This window comes from Ranitomeya imitator, chromosome 10, assembly GCF_032444005.1.
Source record: "Ranitomeya imitator isolate aRanImi1 chromosome 10, aRanImi1.pri, whole genome shotgun sequence".
In the NCBI taxonomy this organism is placed as follows: domain Eukaryota; kingdom Metazoa; phylum Chordata; class Amphibia; order Anura; family Dendrobatidae; genus Ranitomeya; species Ranitomeya imitator.
Window position 1 is genome coordinate 128753993 of NC_091291.1, and position 17657 is coordinate 128771649.

Below are 17657 nucleotides of genomic sequence, written 5' to 3' on the forward strand. Positions count from 1 at the left end.
AGGAGAAAGTGCATGATGATGTTCCATTTCATAACAGAAACGTTCCTGAAGACGAATACCTACTGTCTGCTGTACATGTTTCCTCAAATGTTATTGTTCAGTCAAAATAAGTTTATTTATGACCTATGGTCTTCCTCACTGAAATCTGTAACATCTGGTCCTGGCCAGCCGAATACAACAGCACCATGCGGTCTGCAAGGGCATATCGCCACCACAGCTAAAGTCCACATACCCAGGCAGAATCCCCATTTTCATGTAGCATGTGGGGTGTTGACGACGAGTACCTCGCCCTGCTCCATTAAGCGGAGCTACCTACTTCCTCGTCTGCACAGCTTACAACCTCATGAGTGGTGAGGTTCCTGAAGGAAGACAGGCCTAGGTGCTGGTTTGTGGTGGCTGTCTCCTGAGAAAGAATGGGGACCAAAAGAGAGGAAAAGCTCAAGGAGGTAGGGCTTCGGTCAGAGGTAGTTGAGGCTCCCACAGTTGGGGTCTTACGTTCGAAAGAGGCCATTGAAAAGGGCAAATCAAGCCTCCATAGCCCAGTTGAAGACTTGGGAACTGCCGGTGGAGTGCCTCCAGGACTGCCAGTCACAGTGGCAAGCCCAGTTGCCAAATTGGTGTCCCAACTTGCTCACACTGCCGTGTACATGAGGGAGGAAGCACCAAAACAAACATGGGTCTGAAAAAGCCCCGATAAAAAGGACCTGGTGTGAGCCAGAATCTGGAGAAGCTAATATTGTGCTTGTTACACCCCAATGCCTGGATTAGTTCAAGGCTCCAGAGTGGCAGATACCAGCAGGACCGATGGTCAATTGTCCGGGACTCTAGTGGCCTGATGGCCGAGGATGGCAGGACTGTTGTAGCGTTTTGTTTTTTTTGTTATGCTTTCTCCTGCTGGATTAAAACGCGCTAAGGCAGCTGGAGGATCCTACACCCTCAGCTATGGACTTCCCCATATCCATGACTAGCACTGCACTTTGTGAGTGAATGGATTGTGTTGTTTTGTTCGGAGGTCCTTACCAAGAAGGATTAGATAAATCAAATGGATTGGCTCCTGATAAAAGGATTTTGTATTCTATTGTTCCGGGGTCCTTACCGAGAAAGACCAGGTCGACTCTAATTTACAAAACAAGGAGAATTATTTAAAGTTAAAATGCATTACATGTGGTGTGGTGGTGAATTTGCTTTGGTGTTTTTCAGATTCCAGATGGCCAATGACAGCCATTGTTAAAGAAGAGGAAAATGTAAGGAAGTGGAGGTGGTGGCCACACTGCCCCTTCTTGATATGTGAAACGATGTAATGTATTATAGTGTTTGGAATGTTTACGGTCCTACATTTATAGTGACAAAGTTGTGTTCTACCAAGCACTAGGTAACTGAGAGGGATAGTTGCCAAGTTAACAGCTGGGGCTAGCCCATGGGGAGGAGCTAAGTGTGGGCACAACAGAGAGTTTCCGGGAAGAATGTGAGATGGGGAGGAGCCTGCCGCAGTAGTAGACCACAGGTTTGGCGGAGTAGCAGAACCGTATGCACTGTGCGCTTGGGTGGCAACAGGGAGACGACCAAAGCAGGTAGTAAGCTTCTACGGGATAAGCAACAACAAAAAGGAAGTTATTAGTGTCCGGAGTCGGTCCAGAGTAAGAAGAGAGAAGGAAGAAGTATCGGGTCTGGGGCAAGAAGCCTAGCGGAATGTTATGGAGTTGTCTGTCAGCTGGATATCGGGCTGGAAAAGGAAGGATAAGCAAGACTAAGAGAGAATGCCCCGTGAGGTGGTCAAGAGGAATCAAGAAAGCGGAAAGCTAAGTAGTGATCATATCGGCATAGAAAATTCCCCTAAGGGGAGAAGGATTTGGAACCGCGGGTGAAAGTATAAGACTCTTGCTTCCTGGACTGTAGTGCAGTTAGTGGAGACGAGGTTGATCCCGCAATAGCGTGTGCTAGGCCGTGTTGAGGAAGAAGAGTTAAGTGAAGTAGAAAGCTACAGTGACTCCAGGAAAGGGAGCGGAAAGTGTGTGATGATGTTCCATGTCATAACGGAAACGTTCCTGAAGAGGAATACCTACTACCTGCTGTACATAGTTCCTCAAAAGTTATTGTTCAGTAGAAATAAGTTTATTTATCAACTATGCTCTCCCTCACTGAACTCTGTAACATCTGGTCCTGGCCGGATGAATGCAACGGCACCATGCGGTCTACAAGGACATATTGCCACCACAGCTAAAGTCCATATACCCCTGCCAGGAACCCCATTTTCATGTAGCGTGTCAGGGCATGGAAGACAGGTACCTAGCCCATGGCTTCCGCCCTGTGCCACATTAAAATCCCATGGATAGGGCATAACTTTCAAACTTTGCACAACTCCTTTAAGTACGGTAATTTTACATTGTTAAGTTTTAGCCAATGGAGCATATTTTCATTGGTGGGAAACAATTTAAAGGGTATTTCCATCTTAAACATTTATGGCAAACTCCCAGGAGAAGCTATAAAGTCTGATACATGTGGTTCCTAAATCTGAGGACACCCATCTAATTTGAGAATGGAGCCCAGTCTTTTTGAGTGTTGGCCGCGCATACTCAGGGTCTTAACTCGCTTCTATGGGAAGAAGCAGGCTCGACTATGAATGAAAATCCCATAAAAGAGAACAGAGAAAGACGCACATGAACAGCTACATTCAGGCTTGGACTGGCCTACAGGAGAATCCTCCGGTGGGCCGCTGTGCAAGAGTGGACCACCACCCTCACATTTGCATGTAGGTAAAAAATGAGTCCCTTGAGTTGGATACTGGTGGCCCCTTGGTTACCTAGTGCAACACGGACTACATTTTCACCCAAAACAATGCAGGAAGGGGCCCGGATTATGTTCAGGATTGTGTCATTCCAAGCTAGCTCCTTTCTATGAAAAAAAAACAAAACAGCGCAGTGCCTGTCCACAGGTTGTGTCGGGATTTGCAGCTCAGACAAATTTACTTCAATAGATTTGAGCTGCAATACCAGACACAACCTATGGAGAGGAGAGGCGCTCATCCAAATCCTATACAAATGCGTCTAATATACAAATAACAATGAAGGTATACTGAGCCCCGATACAATCACTAGGCCGGTCACATCATGACAACCAATCCGCACAAGTCCCAGGTTCTAACTCTAGGAAAAGACCAGACATCTTCACCTCAACAAGCATCAAAGTGGTTTCTGGCACTGCTATAGAAGAAAGTTACTCAATATTTCAGAATCCTGTTATTAAAAGCTAAAAAGACACAGAGTTCATTTTCAATTCTATTTCAACTTTTTGTTCAACACAGATTATTAGTTACTGAAACAAAGGAATGAAATAGGAAAGGCTCGGTCCTGATTTTAAGTCCCAAATACATGAATTTAAGACAAGCCCTTTAAGGCACAATATTATATTTATTGGGTTTCATTAAAAAGTTTTGCACCATTTGATTTTTAGTCTCTTTGCTTTCATAATTAAATAAAAAAAAAAAAAAAGCAATTAAGTGATTAAAGGGGTAATTCTGTTTTCTGATATTGATAACCTAACCTTAGGGTCACCCCAGCGTACAATCTCTGGGTATGTGCACACGTCAGGATTTCTTGCAGAAATTTTCCTGACAAAAACCGGACATTTCTGCCAGAAATCCGCATGCGTTTTTACCGTGATTTTACCGCGATTTTGACGCGTTTTTGGTGCGTTTTGTGTGCGTTTTTTCCCAAATGCATAGAATTGTGCGAAAAACGCAGAAAATCTGCAAAAATAATGGACATGCTCATTTTTTTACCGCGATGCGTTTTTTTTCGCGAAAAAAAAATGCATCCATGTGCACAAAACATGCAGAATGCATTCTAAATGATAGAATGCATAATGTATGCGTTTTTAATGAGTTTTTATAGCGTTTTAGCGCGAAAAAACGTGGAAAAAACGCGAAAAAACCTGTACGTGTGCACATAGCCTCTCATCCGAGAGAATCGGGCCGATTATGCAAATTACACGCTGATCAAACTCTGATCCTAGAGTGATCCAATTTGGATGAGGAGAAGTTAGAGAAAAAAAAATAAAATCTTGCCATCTTCCCCATTGTGTCAGTCCGTGGAAATCGGATTGCACTCAGGTGTCAGCCGAGTGCAGTCCAATGGTTTTCATGGACTCAGACTTGCATGGCCGGTTGTGAATATCGGATCAAACTCTGGCTTTGGTTGCAAGTCGGACGTAAACGATGAACGGAGTTGGAACTGCACAGACAATGGCAATGGCTGCTACACATCGAACCTTTGCTGTTCCGGGTCCGTTCACTATTTACATCGGGCCGGCACCGGACCTGAAAACAGACGATCACTGGCAGTGTCAGACCATCAGTGATCTGATATTGATGACTTTTCCTGAGGAAACATCATTAATATCAAAAGGATGAAAAACTAATGTTGGCAGCAAAGCCGGACATTATTACTACTTTATAGAGTCGAGAGGTCCAGTTAAGCATTAGATAGTGGGCTGATACAGCTGAAAATCATGGGTTCGCCTAACATTCATCCAATGTTAAAAAGTTTAAAAAAAAAAACTACTGCTGCAAATGCAAAACAAAAGACACCGACCTTTATTCATTAAGATTGGCATTCTGTATACTTGTCTAAATTAAAGTCGCACTGGAGTAAAATATTCTGAATTCATCAAGCGGCATGCGTCTCTTCAGCGAATTTGGCGCAGCTTTCAACTGTTGTGTGCCATTGCCAGAAACGTCCGCCAGGCAGGGACTAGTGTGTATTTCTGATGCAACGTACGCCACTTTTGTGGTGTAACGGATTGTGTCGGGTGCGCTTGGCCACCACACCCCGTCTGAACGCCGACCACTTTTTAAAAAAAAAAAAGTTGGCAAAGCTGCATGGAACTGGAGTAAAAAAGCCAAACGTTGTAAACTTCTTGCACAACTTCAAGTTCTAATAAAATGTGGCGATTTTTCATTCGGTGCTATATTAGAATTCTGGAGAAAACTGCGTAATGATCTGGCCCTAGTCACCAAGTCTTTTTCTCCAATGATTTAGCACCGATCGGTCCTTTAGTTTTTTTTTTCTTAATTTACATATGGCCAACATGTGGCTTCTGCAGCGGTCCTGTGCCGTACTGCTGACATTACCGCTCAGTATTGGGAACCATGATGACAGTTGTGTGACACAGGACTGCTGCAGCCAATGATTGCCTGTAGCGGTCATGTGCGGGCCACATGCAAACACTAGTAGCATCACTGGAGGATGAGTACAGATCTTTGTAATAATGTTGGCGGCTCCTTTAAAAAATGATTATACTTTTGGATAAATCCTTCTACGTGGATTCTGAGAGCCACCAAGGCTGCATTCATACGTTGCAGATGTGTTATGTTTTTAGTTTTTTTTTTTCCCAAAAAATGCATCAATCTTTACTGCAGTTTTCAAATATCTACCGTAATTTTATTAAATATTTTATACAACATGTGAATGCAGCCTACAGTTCTATTTCTCAAGGTCACAAAGTAACTATTAGACCTTATGGTTGATGCAGGTGATGACAAATCATTGGTGCGACTACCCGGGGCCCAAGAGGGCTACTTTCACACTAGCGTTGTTTTCAATACGTCGCAATGCGTCGTTTAGGGGAAAAAACGCATCCTGCAAAGTTGTTTGCAGGATGCGTTTTTGCCTCATAGAGTAACATTACCAACGCATTGCGACGTATTGACACACGTCGCAACCGTCGTGCGACGGTTGCGCCGTGTTTTGGCGGACCGCCGGGAGCAAAAAACGTTAAATGTAACGTTTTTTGCTGCAGACGGACCGCTTTTTCCGACCGCGCATGCGCGGCCGGAACTCCGCCCCCCACCTCCCCGCATCTCACAATGGGGCAGCGGATGCGCCGGAGAAATGCATCCGCTGCCCCCGTTGTGCAGCGCATCAAACGCTAGCGTCAGAATCTCGGCCCGACGCCGAATCCGACGCTAGTGTGAAAGTAGCCTAAGGGGGCCACTACCTCCTCCAAAGCAGGTGAAATTTTGCATTGTGATGAATTATTGGGCTGGAAAGTTCCCCCCATACAGTTCTTGCACAGCGGCTCTTTTCCATCTACAGCCATCAGTGGGTTGATATATAATCCAATTAAAAGTGGACTTGTACATGTTTTGTATAGATAGAGGATGGACTTTTAATGTTCTTTAGTGGGGGGTTTAAGGAGCCCCATTAATTACTGTATGACGGGACTATAAGTCTGGCTAAAACCCAAGGAAGAAAAAAATAAAGCAGCGTATGTGAACAGGATTCATAAAAATCTGATTTATTAAGTTCTAACATCTGGCCGCTTGCTAAAAACTTACAATGAGAATACTACACATCCATTAAGTATGCAGAAAAAGAGCAGCTTTACCCCGATCCATATGCCTATGAAATCTTGTGCTCGTGACTCACCTGCGGTCTACTACGTATTCACAAGTTCAGCACGTGGGATGAAAAGAAGTTCAGAAATCCATTAAAATATCCATAGAGGAGAAGGGTGCAAAAAGTCAGTCCAACTTCATGTGTGGTACAAGCGCCATTCACCCTCTTAGTCACAGCCTATGACTAAAGCTAAGTAATGACTAAGAGGGTGAATGGTGCTTGAAATGCCAAGGAAGTTGCACCCTTTTTCCGCAACCGTCTACAGAATAAAGCCGAAGGAGCTTTCACCCCGGGTGCTGGACATGGTTTCCCCTTAACTTCAGATCCACGGGTCTGAATGAGGAATACCCCTCCACAGAGAGAGAGAATTTTAGTCTAGGAAGAGGTTTCACATGCACCCATTCAGATGGAGACGTTTATTCTCAGCGAGGTAAAGCAAGTGTAGGACCTGGTATAAGAGAGATGCCGTAAAGGGGCTACCAGGTACACATAAAATTGGCCATTTTTATGTGCTAAATGCTCTCATTTTTCATATTTCTAGTGCAGTAATGCAGTTCAAATTTAGTTTTTCAAGTTTGTATGTTCTAGCGCTGCAGTGTGCTGCCTTATTTACTTAACTATATACGAGTTGGCGACTCTAGGTTCAGCACCTGTTCACACTGAGTCTATGTTTGGATGTGCCGGTCAGGTTTTTGAAATGAATGAGGAACGAGGCATCTTATGCCCCAGTTATCCCATTATTTCCAAGTGCATTGGTGGACTAGATGCCTGGGAATACTGTCCACACATCAATGAAAAGTATCCAATGTTACAGCGCTACTAAGGGTCTTTCCAAGAGTTAATAAGGTTCTTTCCAAGCTACATTGTTGCAATTCAAACTTAAACATTCCAGAGGCATGCAAAACAACATAGACTTCTGGAGAAAAAAAAAAAAAGATTAATCTTGCCCAAAGCATTGATAAAACATCACAAAAAGCCCACCTCAGCTCACATAAAGGAGCCCTTTAAAATCTCAAATTATACGACAGTATAAAATGCATTCAGGTTAGGCAATAAAATAATGATATCAATGAAACTGCCATTTCAGCCCACAAAATTGTCTTTTTGACTAATTTCTTCCGTCTGCCTATAGGATTTCATTGATTTTACTGTTCCTCGCCATTAATTCCCTTTCGTTAGGTTTTTTATCACCTCCAGCTCTGGCTGTCGGCTGCTACGGTTTAGTTCATACCTCAAGATAAAAGCCACAGATAAATCCACAGGACCAGCTGGCTCCACATTATTAGGAACAGGACCGGCATGAACAAGTATAGAGAGTTTCCTTTTTTATCTTTAAGAAAGAGACACAACTTTGTACGAAAGGCCGAAGATATATGGACAGATGTCTGGGATAGCGGCATTTTACTTGAATTTTTGCTATTGGAAAAGCTCCAGTTATGGTGCCAGTGTGGTTTTACCTTGTCTGGCACACAACCCTAAGACTTTGCCCACTTTGTACTTTTTGGTGCCCAACTGCAAAACTGGGAGTGGATGCTAAAACAGGTCATATATACCACTGTGAGTGTGCAGCAAATTACAAAACAATATTGGTGCATCTAGTTTTAGATACTTTATGTTGCTCAGTTGTAGAAGTAAATGGTATGATATGGCTCGAAGGAGTATGGCTAAAAAATGTGACAAAGTGAGTCAAAATTTAGCCAAAAATTGATTCAACCAGGAGCTGGTGTATAGTTAAGATAATGATGCACCAAATTTATGGGCAGCACGGTGGCTTAATGGTCAGCACTGCAGTCTTGCAGCGCTGGAGTCCTGGGTTCAAATCCTACCAAGGACGACATCGGCAAAGAGTTTGTATGTTCTCTCCGTGTTTGTGTGGGTTTTCTCCGGGCACTCCGGTTTCCTCCCACATTCCAAAAGACATACTGATAGGGAATTTAGATTGTGAGCTCATTGGGGACAGCGATGATAATGTCTATAAAGCGCTGCGGAATGTGTTAGCGCTATATAAAAATAAAGATTATTATTATTATCCAGTATAAGCCACTATGATATCAACATACCCTGTTAGGACATATGGAGGCCAAAGAAAACCATGTTCATACGCTAAGGATTGCTTCCTTGCAGCCTTTAAGGGGTTACCTCAAGAATCCTTTTCAGGATCACATCCTTCCATCTCCCAGTTTCTTGTTGCTTGAGGGGGAAAGCTCCTGATTGTCACTTTGTACCATTGGCATGGTGGCACCGTTGGCCAGAACTATGCTCTTATGTTCTCGGGGACATTGCAGCAGGGATGGATCCAGCCAACGTCTAAGCAACGCTTACAAGTAGTGATGAGCGAATATACTCGTTACTCGAGATTTCTCGAGCACGCTCGGGGGTCCTCCGAGTATTTTTTAGTGCTCCGAGTTTTAGTTTTCATCGCCGCAGCTGAATGATTTACAGCTACTAGCCAGCTTGATTACATGTGGGGATTCCCTAGCAACCAGGCAACCCCCATGTACTTATGCTAGCTAACAGATGTAAATCATTCAGCTGCGGAAAGAAAAACTAAATCTCCGAGCACTAAAAAAAATACTCGGAGGACCCCCGAGCGTGCTCGAGAAATCTCAAGTAACGAGTATATTCGCTCATCACTAGTTACAAGCTCTGCCGCAGAGAGCATGTAAGTGCTGCACTCCTTTTCTGGGGCTGACAGCACTTGGTCTTGCACAGGGGCCCTTTTCTGTCCATGTCCACCAGTTTGAATGACCATCATAAAAGAGTAGTCTGCAATCTGCTAGTGAATTTACACGAATAACAAATATACTACTCTATTGCTGAACGGCTATAAAATCCAGCAATGAGGATTTTTTTATTTATTATTACTTCCCTATTATCCAAAAATATCAAATAGTAGCATAAAGATTTGACCACATATTCAATCTCAATGTACGGGAGTAGTAGTCTCCGATTTGCATCCCCCGTATTGTTGCAAAACTACAACTCTTAACATAGTATGACAATGCTGTTGGGACATGGTGGAAGTTTTAGTTTTAGAATATCTGGGGAGATGGGTTCATAGTTAGCAAGGCCGAAAAAAGACAATTGTCCATCCAGTTCAGCTGATATTCCGGGTTTTAAACAATATCCTCCGCTTCTGTACGTAACACCCAACATCGATCATTGTACATAGTAATAAGTTCTGCATAGAAAGCGATGCCACTTAATTTAGAGAACCTTCTTGCCTCATTCCAACACAGAAATATTGTCATTAGTAACCACACGTTGCTCCATCAACTATACCCACTAATGCAGAATGCCACATTGACAGTCATAAGCATAAAAAAGTATCTTGGTATATGTGGAACAAGTCACACGGGCCACAACTGCTTCCTTTTAGAAATTGCAAACACTTCTATGTACGGTACTTCATAATGCTGCAAAGTGTTTTCTTTCTATATATGTCTCAAAACAATCAATATGTATGTTTTTGGCTAGAGCGCAAGAAATAACAAGACATGGCTTAACCAAACTCTGGACCACTCTTTATAGGAATGTCTTGTTGACATAGTTGACGTACCATTACCACCTCAGCCATATGAAGGAGCACAGACATAAAACACACATTCTCAATGTCAAAAATGTGAAACTATTTGCCATTTAATAGTTATTCCATTTTATATATTGTATTTAAGGCTCAGATAGCAAAGCACATGTAGTGTGCAACAATGTGGGGGATGAGGGCATTGTGCATTTGTATATCCCCAAGGAAAAAAAACCTGTACAATTAGATAATAAATGCTAGCTACTGCACATCTATGCATGGTTGTTGGTATATTTTGTATAAAGAACTGCCTACACAGACATATAGTATGCAAATAAAACATTGACCCGTTCCCACTCTTTCCTCAAAAACCACCAGTTTCCCCCTTTTATCAACCAGTTCATATTAGGAAGTGCGGGTATTATGAATGTTCTGTTAGTTCAGCCTTACTTAGGCAAAACCAGAGAACCCCTTCCAATCGAATATTGCTATTAAAAAAAAAAAAAAGTAAAAGTGAAAAATTCCATGTAACATCAAAACTTATCATCAGGAAGACCCCAAAATGCCGGATCTGTCAACGGCACAGCCAGTGAATACAGAAGTGTCAATCAGAATCTCTGATCAAACAGCCTAGAATGCAGGGAAAAAAAAGGAGCTTAAACAGAGTCTGAGCAATGATCTTACCACTGGAGACGAAATTCGACACCCAGGGCAATCACAGATTGGAGGATGTACCTGTAAGATTCCTTTTGACATAAGAGTCTTCAGACTTTTCCCTGGAAGCAGCACATAAAAGAGAGAAGAGACAAGGTGATGAGCTGTGGGCGGTGCGCAGATAAGGTGACAGCTCACTAGAGTCCCACCATAGGCTGCTTTACACATAAAGACTTTGACCCCCAAACTGAAAACTAAATGATACCTAGAATGAGCATTGTTACAACATAAAGTCATTCCTATTGTTATATGGGGTGATCACCATTTAACCACGGTCGAAACTTTGTCAGCAGTTGCGAACTATCCCCACCAAAAGGGAACAATCATTTTGCAAATGTCAACACGAACATTATAGCTATGATCAATAGACGGACACAACAGCTAAAAACTCAATAGATAATGATACAGGAAAGAAATATATCTTGGTACCGTGTTAGCCAGTAGATAGAAAAATATTTAGAATTGAGAGTCCTCAGTGGAACCACTGAGGACTCAATATATAATGGAAATCCAAACTTTACCAGGGCACACATATGTACTTTATAGATTGATACATAGTTGCAGAAAGTAACATAAACATGTAAACATTACACAAAGCAACAGTAATACAACCTCAATCCTCGCATAAAATAACAACAACGCTCAGAATGTAACTAGTACAAAAAGAGACCAAGTAGATGGTGACTTTCCATAGGAAAAAAAAAATCTAAGTGGAATAGTAGAAGACATGGTACAGGGGCTGGCAGTGCCCACCAGGCACACATAGCTGAGTAAACAGACCTCCCAGTCTGGAAGGGTTAATGACCTCTTCTTAGCACTGCCCTGTCTGTCTTCACCCCCCTCCCAGAGGATCTAGGTGACTCACGCTCTAGCCCCTCTACCCTGCAAAAGATGAGTGTTCAGAGTTTCTGCAAGACCCCACTCTATATCTATGGTCATTGTTGTGGTTCCGCTCACATCTAGGAGCCTCGTAGAGAGAATCGGAGCAATTAGTGGGAATAGAAATGGCCTTTATGTTAATTTTCATCTCTCCAGGATTCCAACTTCAGAATCAAAATGGGTATCCAAAATCGTTATGGCTATAAAGACCCACTTATGTCATTTATGGCTTGTACCCTTATCCTGACTTTGTGCCCCTGGGTGGGTGTGCGGATGTGTCTGTGCTGGGGGCATCAATCCCTCCCCATTTACCTCCACAACCCCAGCAGCCTGCGCTTCAGTGCCAAATCCCCATCCGGAGAGCTGGGGTCACCGGAGAGGGAAGGAAGGAAGAGGGAGGGAGGATGGGAGGGAGGGAGGCTGCTGTCACTGAGCAGCCCCAGCCCCCGGGGCTTCCTATAGCCACGTTTGGATGTTCTCCCCCCACCACCTACTTTCCTCCCCATCCATCTCATTAAACTGCCAGGAAAGAGCATGGGGGGCTCGGGGTGGGGGGATGTGGGTGCCTCATATAGTCTAATAAATTAATGATCCCACACTAGCAATGACAAGTAATGTGTAAAGGGTTAATAACCCCCATATTATCTGACTGTCAGCATCACATTTTATTCTGATTAACAGATTATCTATCCCCCCCCCCCCCCACACACACACACGGGTCACTTCTTCTATAAGCCCACCGCCCAATCCCCCCATACATAAGTGGGCAGTAAGCTCTTGGGGTCCAGTCACTGTCTCCTCTGGGTCTCACTAAACAGAAAAGCTCCAGAGGGACCACATACATAAATTGATAGTAAGCTCTCGGGGGTCTGTCTGATCCACGTCTGTGCTTTATAGCTGTCCATATCCAATGGTCTACCGACCCCCGACAATGATCGATCGATAATAATGATGTGTATGGTGCAGAGAATGCATGAAGCGACTGTGCATTCACCCATCCCATGAGATCAGGACAGTTCCTCTGATTAGCATTATCACTCAATGTGGGGGTGACAACAGGAAAGCAGAGCAGTACAGGTGAGAGTCCCAAAAAAAAAAAAAAAAAAAAATAAGGTTTACTGGATAAAGGTACCCCCTTCCTGCCCTGCAGGCACCCACACAGGGCACCCCCCGAGCTAGCCCCCATGGTGTGTGATGGGCACAGAGTTTCCCCTAACTTCGGGCAGAGTTTCCCCTTTACCTTTGTGCCTGATGCTCCGCTTCCAGTCTTTGGCCGTCTCCCGTCCGCTCACAAACTGGAACTCGTTGGGGGTGAGCCACTCGCCCCGGTAGCGGATGGAGGGCCCCTTGCTGCCCTGGCACAACTTCTGGATGTAGAGCAGCGCCTTGTTCTCGCCGCACTCCACCTCGATGCACGGCTCCCCCTGATCGAAGAGGGGCTGGAAGTCCGGGATGGAGGAGAACCTCTCCAGCATGAGGTCATCAGGCAGAGGCGGGTGGTGGGGCTCGTGGAAGCCCAGGTAGGCGCGGTGGGCATGGGTGGCAAAGAGGTGCTCGTAGGCTGGAGGGTGCGGGGTCACCACCGGGATGGCAGCGGCCAGGTATCCGGGGATAGTGTCCATGGGCTGGTTGAAGGCGGCCAGGGCCAGCTCCTCGCGGTCCGGTCTCTCCTTCTTGATGGCCGGCATGGTGTCCCCAGCTTGCCCCGTGGTTGCGCTCTCCGGGCGGCTCCTGCCTGGTGTCGGGCTCACAGCTGCTCGCCCTGCGCCTCCTCTGCTGATGTGCCAGGCAGCCCGACTGAGGCATGACATGCTGGAGAGGAGGGCTGAGCCGCCGGAGACATCATGCTGCCGCACAAAATGCCGCTTATTGATCCCTTATTGACCTCCCCCGTGGCGCGTCCTCTCCGGGCTGCCCCCCGCCTGGCTGCCCCGGTCCTATCTGCCCCCTCCCGGCTCCTCCACCCTCTCTCTGACCCCGGTGGGCAGCAGTGGAGGAAAGTTTGGCGTGCGCTCCGCTCGGCGTCCCTCCACCTGCCGGCTCCGGGGAGGACTGAGCCGGGTGACACTACTGATCACTAGCACTGTGCTGGCGCCGCTCTGCCCCGGCTGCTTCCGTCCTCGGCAGCGCCGCTCTGGCCGGGGGAGCGCACTGTGCTGGCGCCCGCTCTGCCGGCCGGGGGATCCCGCTACGTCCTATGTGTCACACACGGCGGAGTTCACACAGCGCGGAGTTCACACACTCCTGACCAAACAGCGCTCCGCTTCTCCGCCGCGGCTCCAACTTGGCCCATTTAAACAGCAGCAGCACAGGCGGCAGCGGAGGGGGGACCGGCGCGTCAGGGGGGTGTGCGACGGACGGCGGCTCCAGTCTGCGCGGACCCACGTGTGCGGCGAGTCCTGGAGCGACATCACCGTGACAGATCGGGGCAGGAGTATAAAGGCAGACATCACAGGGGGGCTCCTGTGTGTGGCCCCTGCACACCGAACCATGGCGGGGCCACACTCAGGATGGACTTACACAACTTTACACAAACTTAAAGGGAACACGACAGCAGCTTCTTATAGAAGTATGGCCGCATCAGCGCCTTCCCTCCAACCTCTCAGCTATCTGTCCATCAATCTGTCTTATCTATTATCTATCTCTCTTAAATCCCTTTTATCTATCTTGGATCTATCACATATCTATTACGTCTATCCTCCTATCATCTATGTATTATATCTATCCTCCTATCATCTACTATCTACTATATATCTATCCATTATCTACTATCTATCTTCTATATATCTATCCTCATATCTATCTATTACCTATATCTATCTTCTTATCTATCTATTACCTATATCTATCTTCTTATCTATCTTACCTATCTCTATCCTCATATCTATATCTATCCTTATATCTATTACCTATATCCTCACATCTATCTTATCTATCTTCTTATCTACTATCTATCTTCTATATATCTATCCATCATCTATCTTCTAGCTATTATCTATCCTCATATCTATCTATTATCTATATCTATCCTTATATCTATTACCTATATCCTCATATCTATCTATTATCTATATCTATCCTTATATCTATTACCTATATCCTCACATCTATCTTCTTATCTATCTTCTTATCTACTATCTATCTTCTATATATCTATCCATCATCTATCTTCTAGCTATTATCTATCCTCATATCTATCTATTATCTATATCTATCCTTATATCTATCTTATCTATCGCTATCCTCATATCTATTATCTATATCTATCTCCTTATCTACTGTATCTTCTTATCTATTTCTATTCTCATATCTATCTACCTTATCTATTATCTATCTTCTATTATTTATATCTATCCTTATATCTATCTTATCTATTATCTACTATCTAATTATCTATCTTCTATAATCTATCCTCATATCTATCTATAATATCTATCTATCATCTATCTATCATTTATCTTATATCTATGAATCTATCTATCTTACTTGCTTTTTGTTTTTTTATATAACATTTTTTCCTTGAAAGTATGGTCATGTTAAAGGGAACCTGTCACTCCGTTTTTTCAAGAAGAGCTAAAAATAGCGTTAAATAGGGGCAGAGCTGGGCTTTACATTAGTGTATTTTGGAGCCTTTATTCCCCACCTATGCTGCCAAAATACCTTTGTAAAGTCGCCGTTTTGGGCTGTCACTCACGCTGGTCAGGTCATATGGGCGTGGTGACAGCGCTGTTTCTCCCCCAGATCTCCGTTGGTGGCGTAGTGGTGTGCGCATGTCCAAGTGGCGAATCCACTGTGCAGCTTCAAGGAAAATAGCGCGATCTGCGCTCTTCAGCCATTTATTGGTGGGCGCAGCCATTTTTGTGAGGCCGCGCGTGCGCAGATGGTTCTTCTCGGCTTCCCGGGGCTTCAGGAAAGTAATCTTTTTGTAAAAAAATGAAAAACTTATTTGGTACCGTAGTACTTTAAGGCTATGTGCACACGTTCAGGATTTTTTGCTTTTTTTTCCGCTAAAAAAACGCTTACATTAGGCATCCTATTTATCAGAATGAAATCTGCAATTTTTGTGCACATGCGTTTTTTTCCGCGGCGGAATCGCATTCCAGAAAAAAATGCAGCATGTTCATTCTTTGTGTGGAATCGCGGCGATTCCACACACATAGGAATGCATTGATCCGCTTACTTCCCACATGTGGCTATGCCCACCATGCGCAAAGTAAGCAGATCATGTGCGGTTGGTACTCAGGGTGGAGGAGAGGAAACTCTCCTCCAGGCCCTGGAAACCATATAATTGTTAAAAAAAAAAGAACTATGTAATTACTAACTATGTAATTCCTTTATGATTTTTATGATTTAAGTTGTGCTGCTGTGATACCATAATTTCCCACGGGATCAATAAAGTGTATCGTATCGTATCGTATAAAAAAAAAATCATGATATTCTCACCTTCCAGCGGCCCCGGCAGCCTTCCCGCTCCTCGCGATGCTCCCGTTCCCAGTGATGCCTTGCGAAAATGACCTGTGATGATGTAGCGGTCTCGCGAGACCACTACGTCATCTGAGGTCATTGCCACGAGGTATTACTGGGAACGGGAGCATCACGAGGAGCGGGAAGGTTGCGGGGGACGACGGAAGGTGAGAATATCACGATTTTTAATTTTTTTAAGTATTTTTTATATTCCATCTTTTACTATTGATCCTGCATAGGCAGCATCAATAGTAAAAAGTTGGTCACACTTGTCAAGCACTATGACAAGTGTGACCAGCCTGTCAATCAGTTTTCCAAGAGATGCTACAGATCGCTTTGAAAACATTAGCATTCTGCAAGCTAAAAACGCTTGTAAAACGCTAGTGTTTAGCGGGAATAGCCATGCCAATTCCACATGCGATATACCCGCGGCAGGGAGTTGCAGAATTGCTGCGGAAATTTCCGTGTCAATTTTGCAACGTGTGCACTTAGCCTTTGCGAGAGTGTTAGCAGGGAGGCCACAGAAAAGGATGTTGCAGTAGTCGAGGCGGGAGAGGATTAGGGCAGGCACAAGATTTTGGTAGAGTGAGGGTTGAGGAAAGGACGGATTCTGGAAATATTTTTGAACTGAAGGCGACAGAGGTGACGAGAGCTTGAATGTGCGGTTTGAATGACAAGGCAGAGTCCAGGGTTACTCCGAGGCAGCAGATTAGATCAGGTAGGGAAGGTATGCAAGATGGAGAAAGATAGAAAATAGCTGGATTCAGAAATCTATCTATTGTGTAAAAAGCAGGCAGCACTTCAATATTTACCAAAAGAAAGTGGACTTTATATAGCCCATGTAGTGTGGCGACGTTTCAGTTCAAATGAACCTTTCTCAAGCCCTGCTTCTATGAACCGAAACGTTGCCATTTGGGCTCAGTAAAGTCCATATGTTCTCAATTTATTTTTTCTTGCTTGGAGTGCTGCCTTCTATTCTTTTTTATTTATCTATCCATCTTATATCTACGAATCTAACTATATCTATCTTATTATTACTAAATGTCTCTAGAAACAATCTATAGTAGTGCCTCAATGACCACACTCCCATAGCATATAATCAACAACGTCCATGCTAATATAATAGCCCATGGACAAAAAGTGATAAGGCAACGTAGGATATGGATATATAAAAAGTTATATCTTTATTATACACAAAAACACAAGTTTAAAATACGAGACCAAAAACAATAACAGGGCTAAAATAAACCTCCATAGGGAAGGACTAATAGTGTGACGGACGCACATACACTGTTGAATCGCTGGCAGTATATATAGGAATATGCTGATGCTAAAATATTGAAATAACTGCGAGTGATCCAACCACAAGTATAAAACATAAGCGGATACTCAATCTCCTCAATCCACTTGTCGATACAAGACTATGATATAGTATACACATATACAATGTAATAGGTATATATTAAACCAGGGATATAAATCAAAGCCAAACAAACGGTCATATACCAAATACAAACGCAGTGTATAATATACAAAACAGAGGGGAAATACAGATACCACAATGTTAGCACCGCAATAATGTCACAATAATAAATGACCCAGTGGCTATATATATATAAACCTAATCCCTAGACAAAAAATCAGTATAGGCAAATAAATCCGGCTTCAGACAAAGTCCGAGC

General features: G+C 44.0%; 1 protein-coding gene and 1 long non-coding RNA gene across 6 annotated transcripts in view; one reads left to right on the top strand and one right to left on the bottom strand.

The window, feature by feature from the left end:
* Positions 1-13565, bottom strand: part of SAMD11 (sterile alpha motif domain containing 11) — a 190763-nt gene extending 177198 nt beyond the window's left edge. For 2 of the 5 annotated variants that reach the window (XM_069741469.1, XM_069741466.1), the window contains exons 1-2: positions 12752-13457; positions 10654-10694 (exon numbers count right to left, since the gene is read on the bottom strand). In XM_069741469.1, the coding sequence (XP_069597570.1) occupies positions 10654-10694; positions 12752-13322 (612 nt within the window). In that variant the 5' untranslated portion in view covers positions 13323-13457. Of the gene's footprint in view, positions 1-10602; positions 10695-11823; positions 11865-12751 lie in introns of those variants that run through there. The other 3 variants (XM_069741467.1, XM_069741470.1, XM_069741468.1) reach the window with 3 other exon arrangements.
* LOC138651353 (uncharacterized) overlaps positions 12545-17657 on the top strand; it is a 38963-nt gene continuing 33850 nt past the window's right edge. The window contains exon 1 of the long non-coding RNA XR_011315473.1: positions 12545-12588. This is a non-coding gene — a long non-coding RNA (uncharacterized lncRNA). The remainder of the gene's footprint in view (positions 12589-17657) is intronic.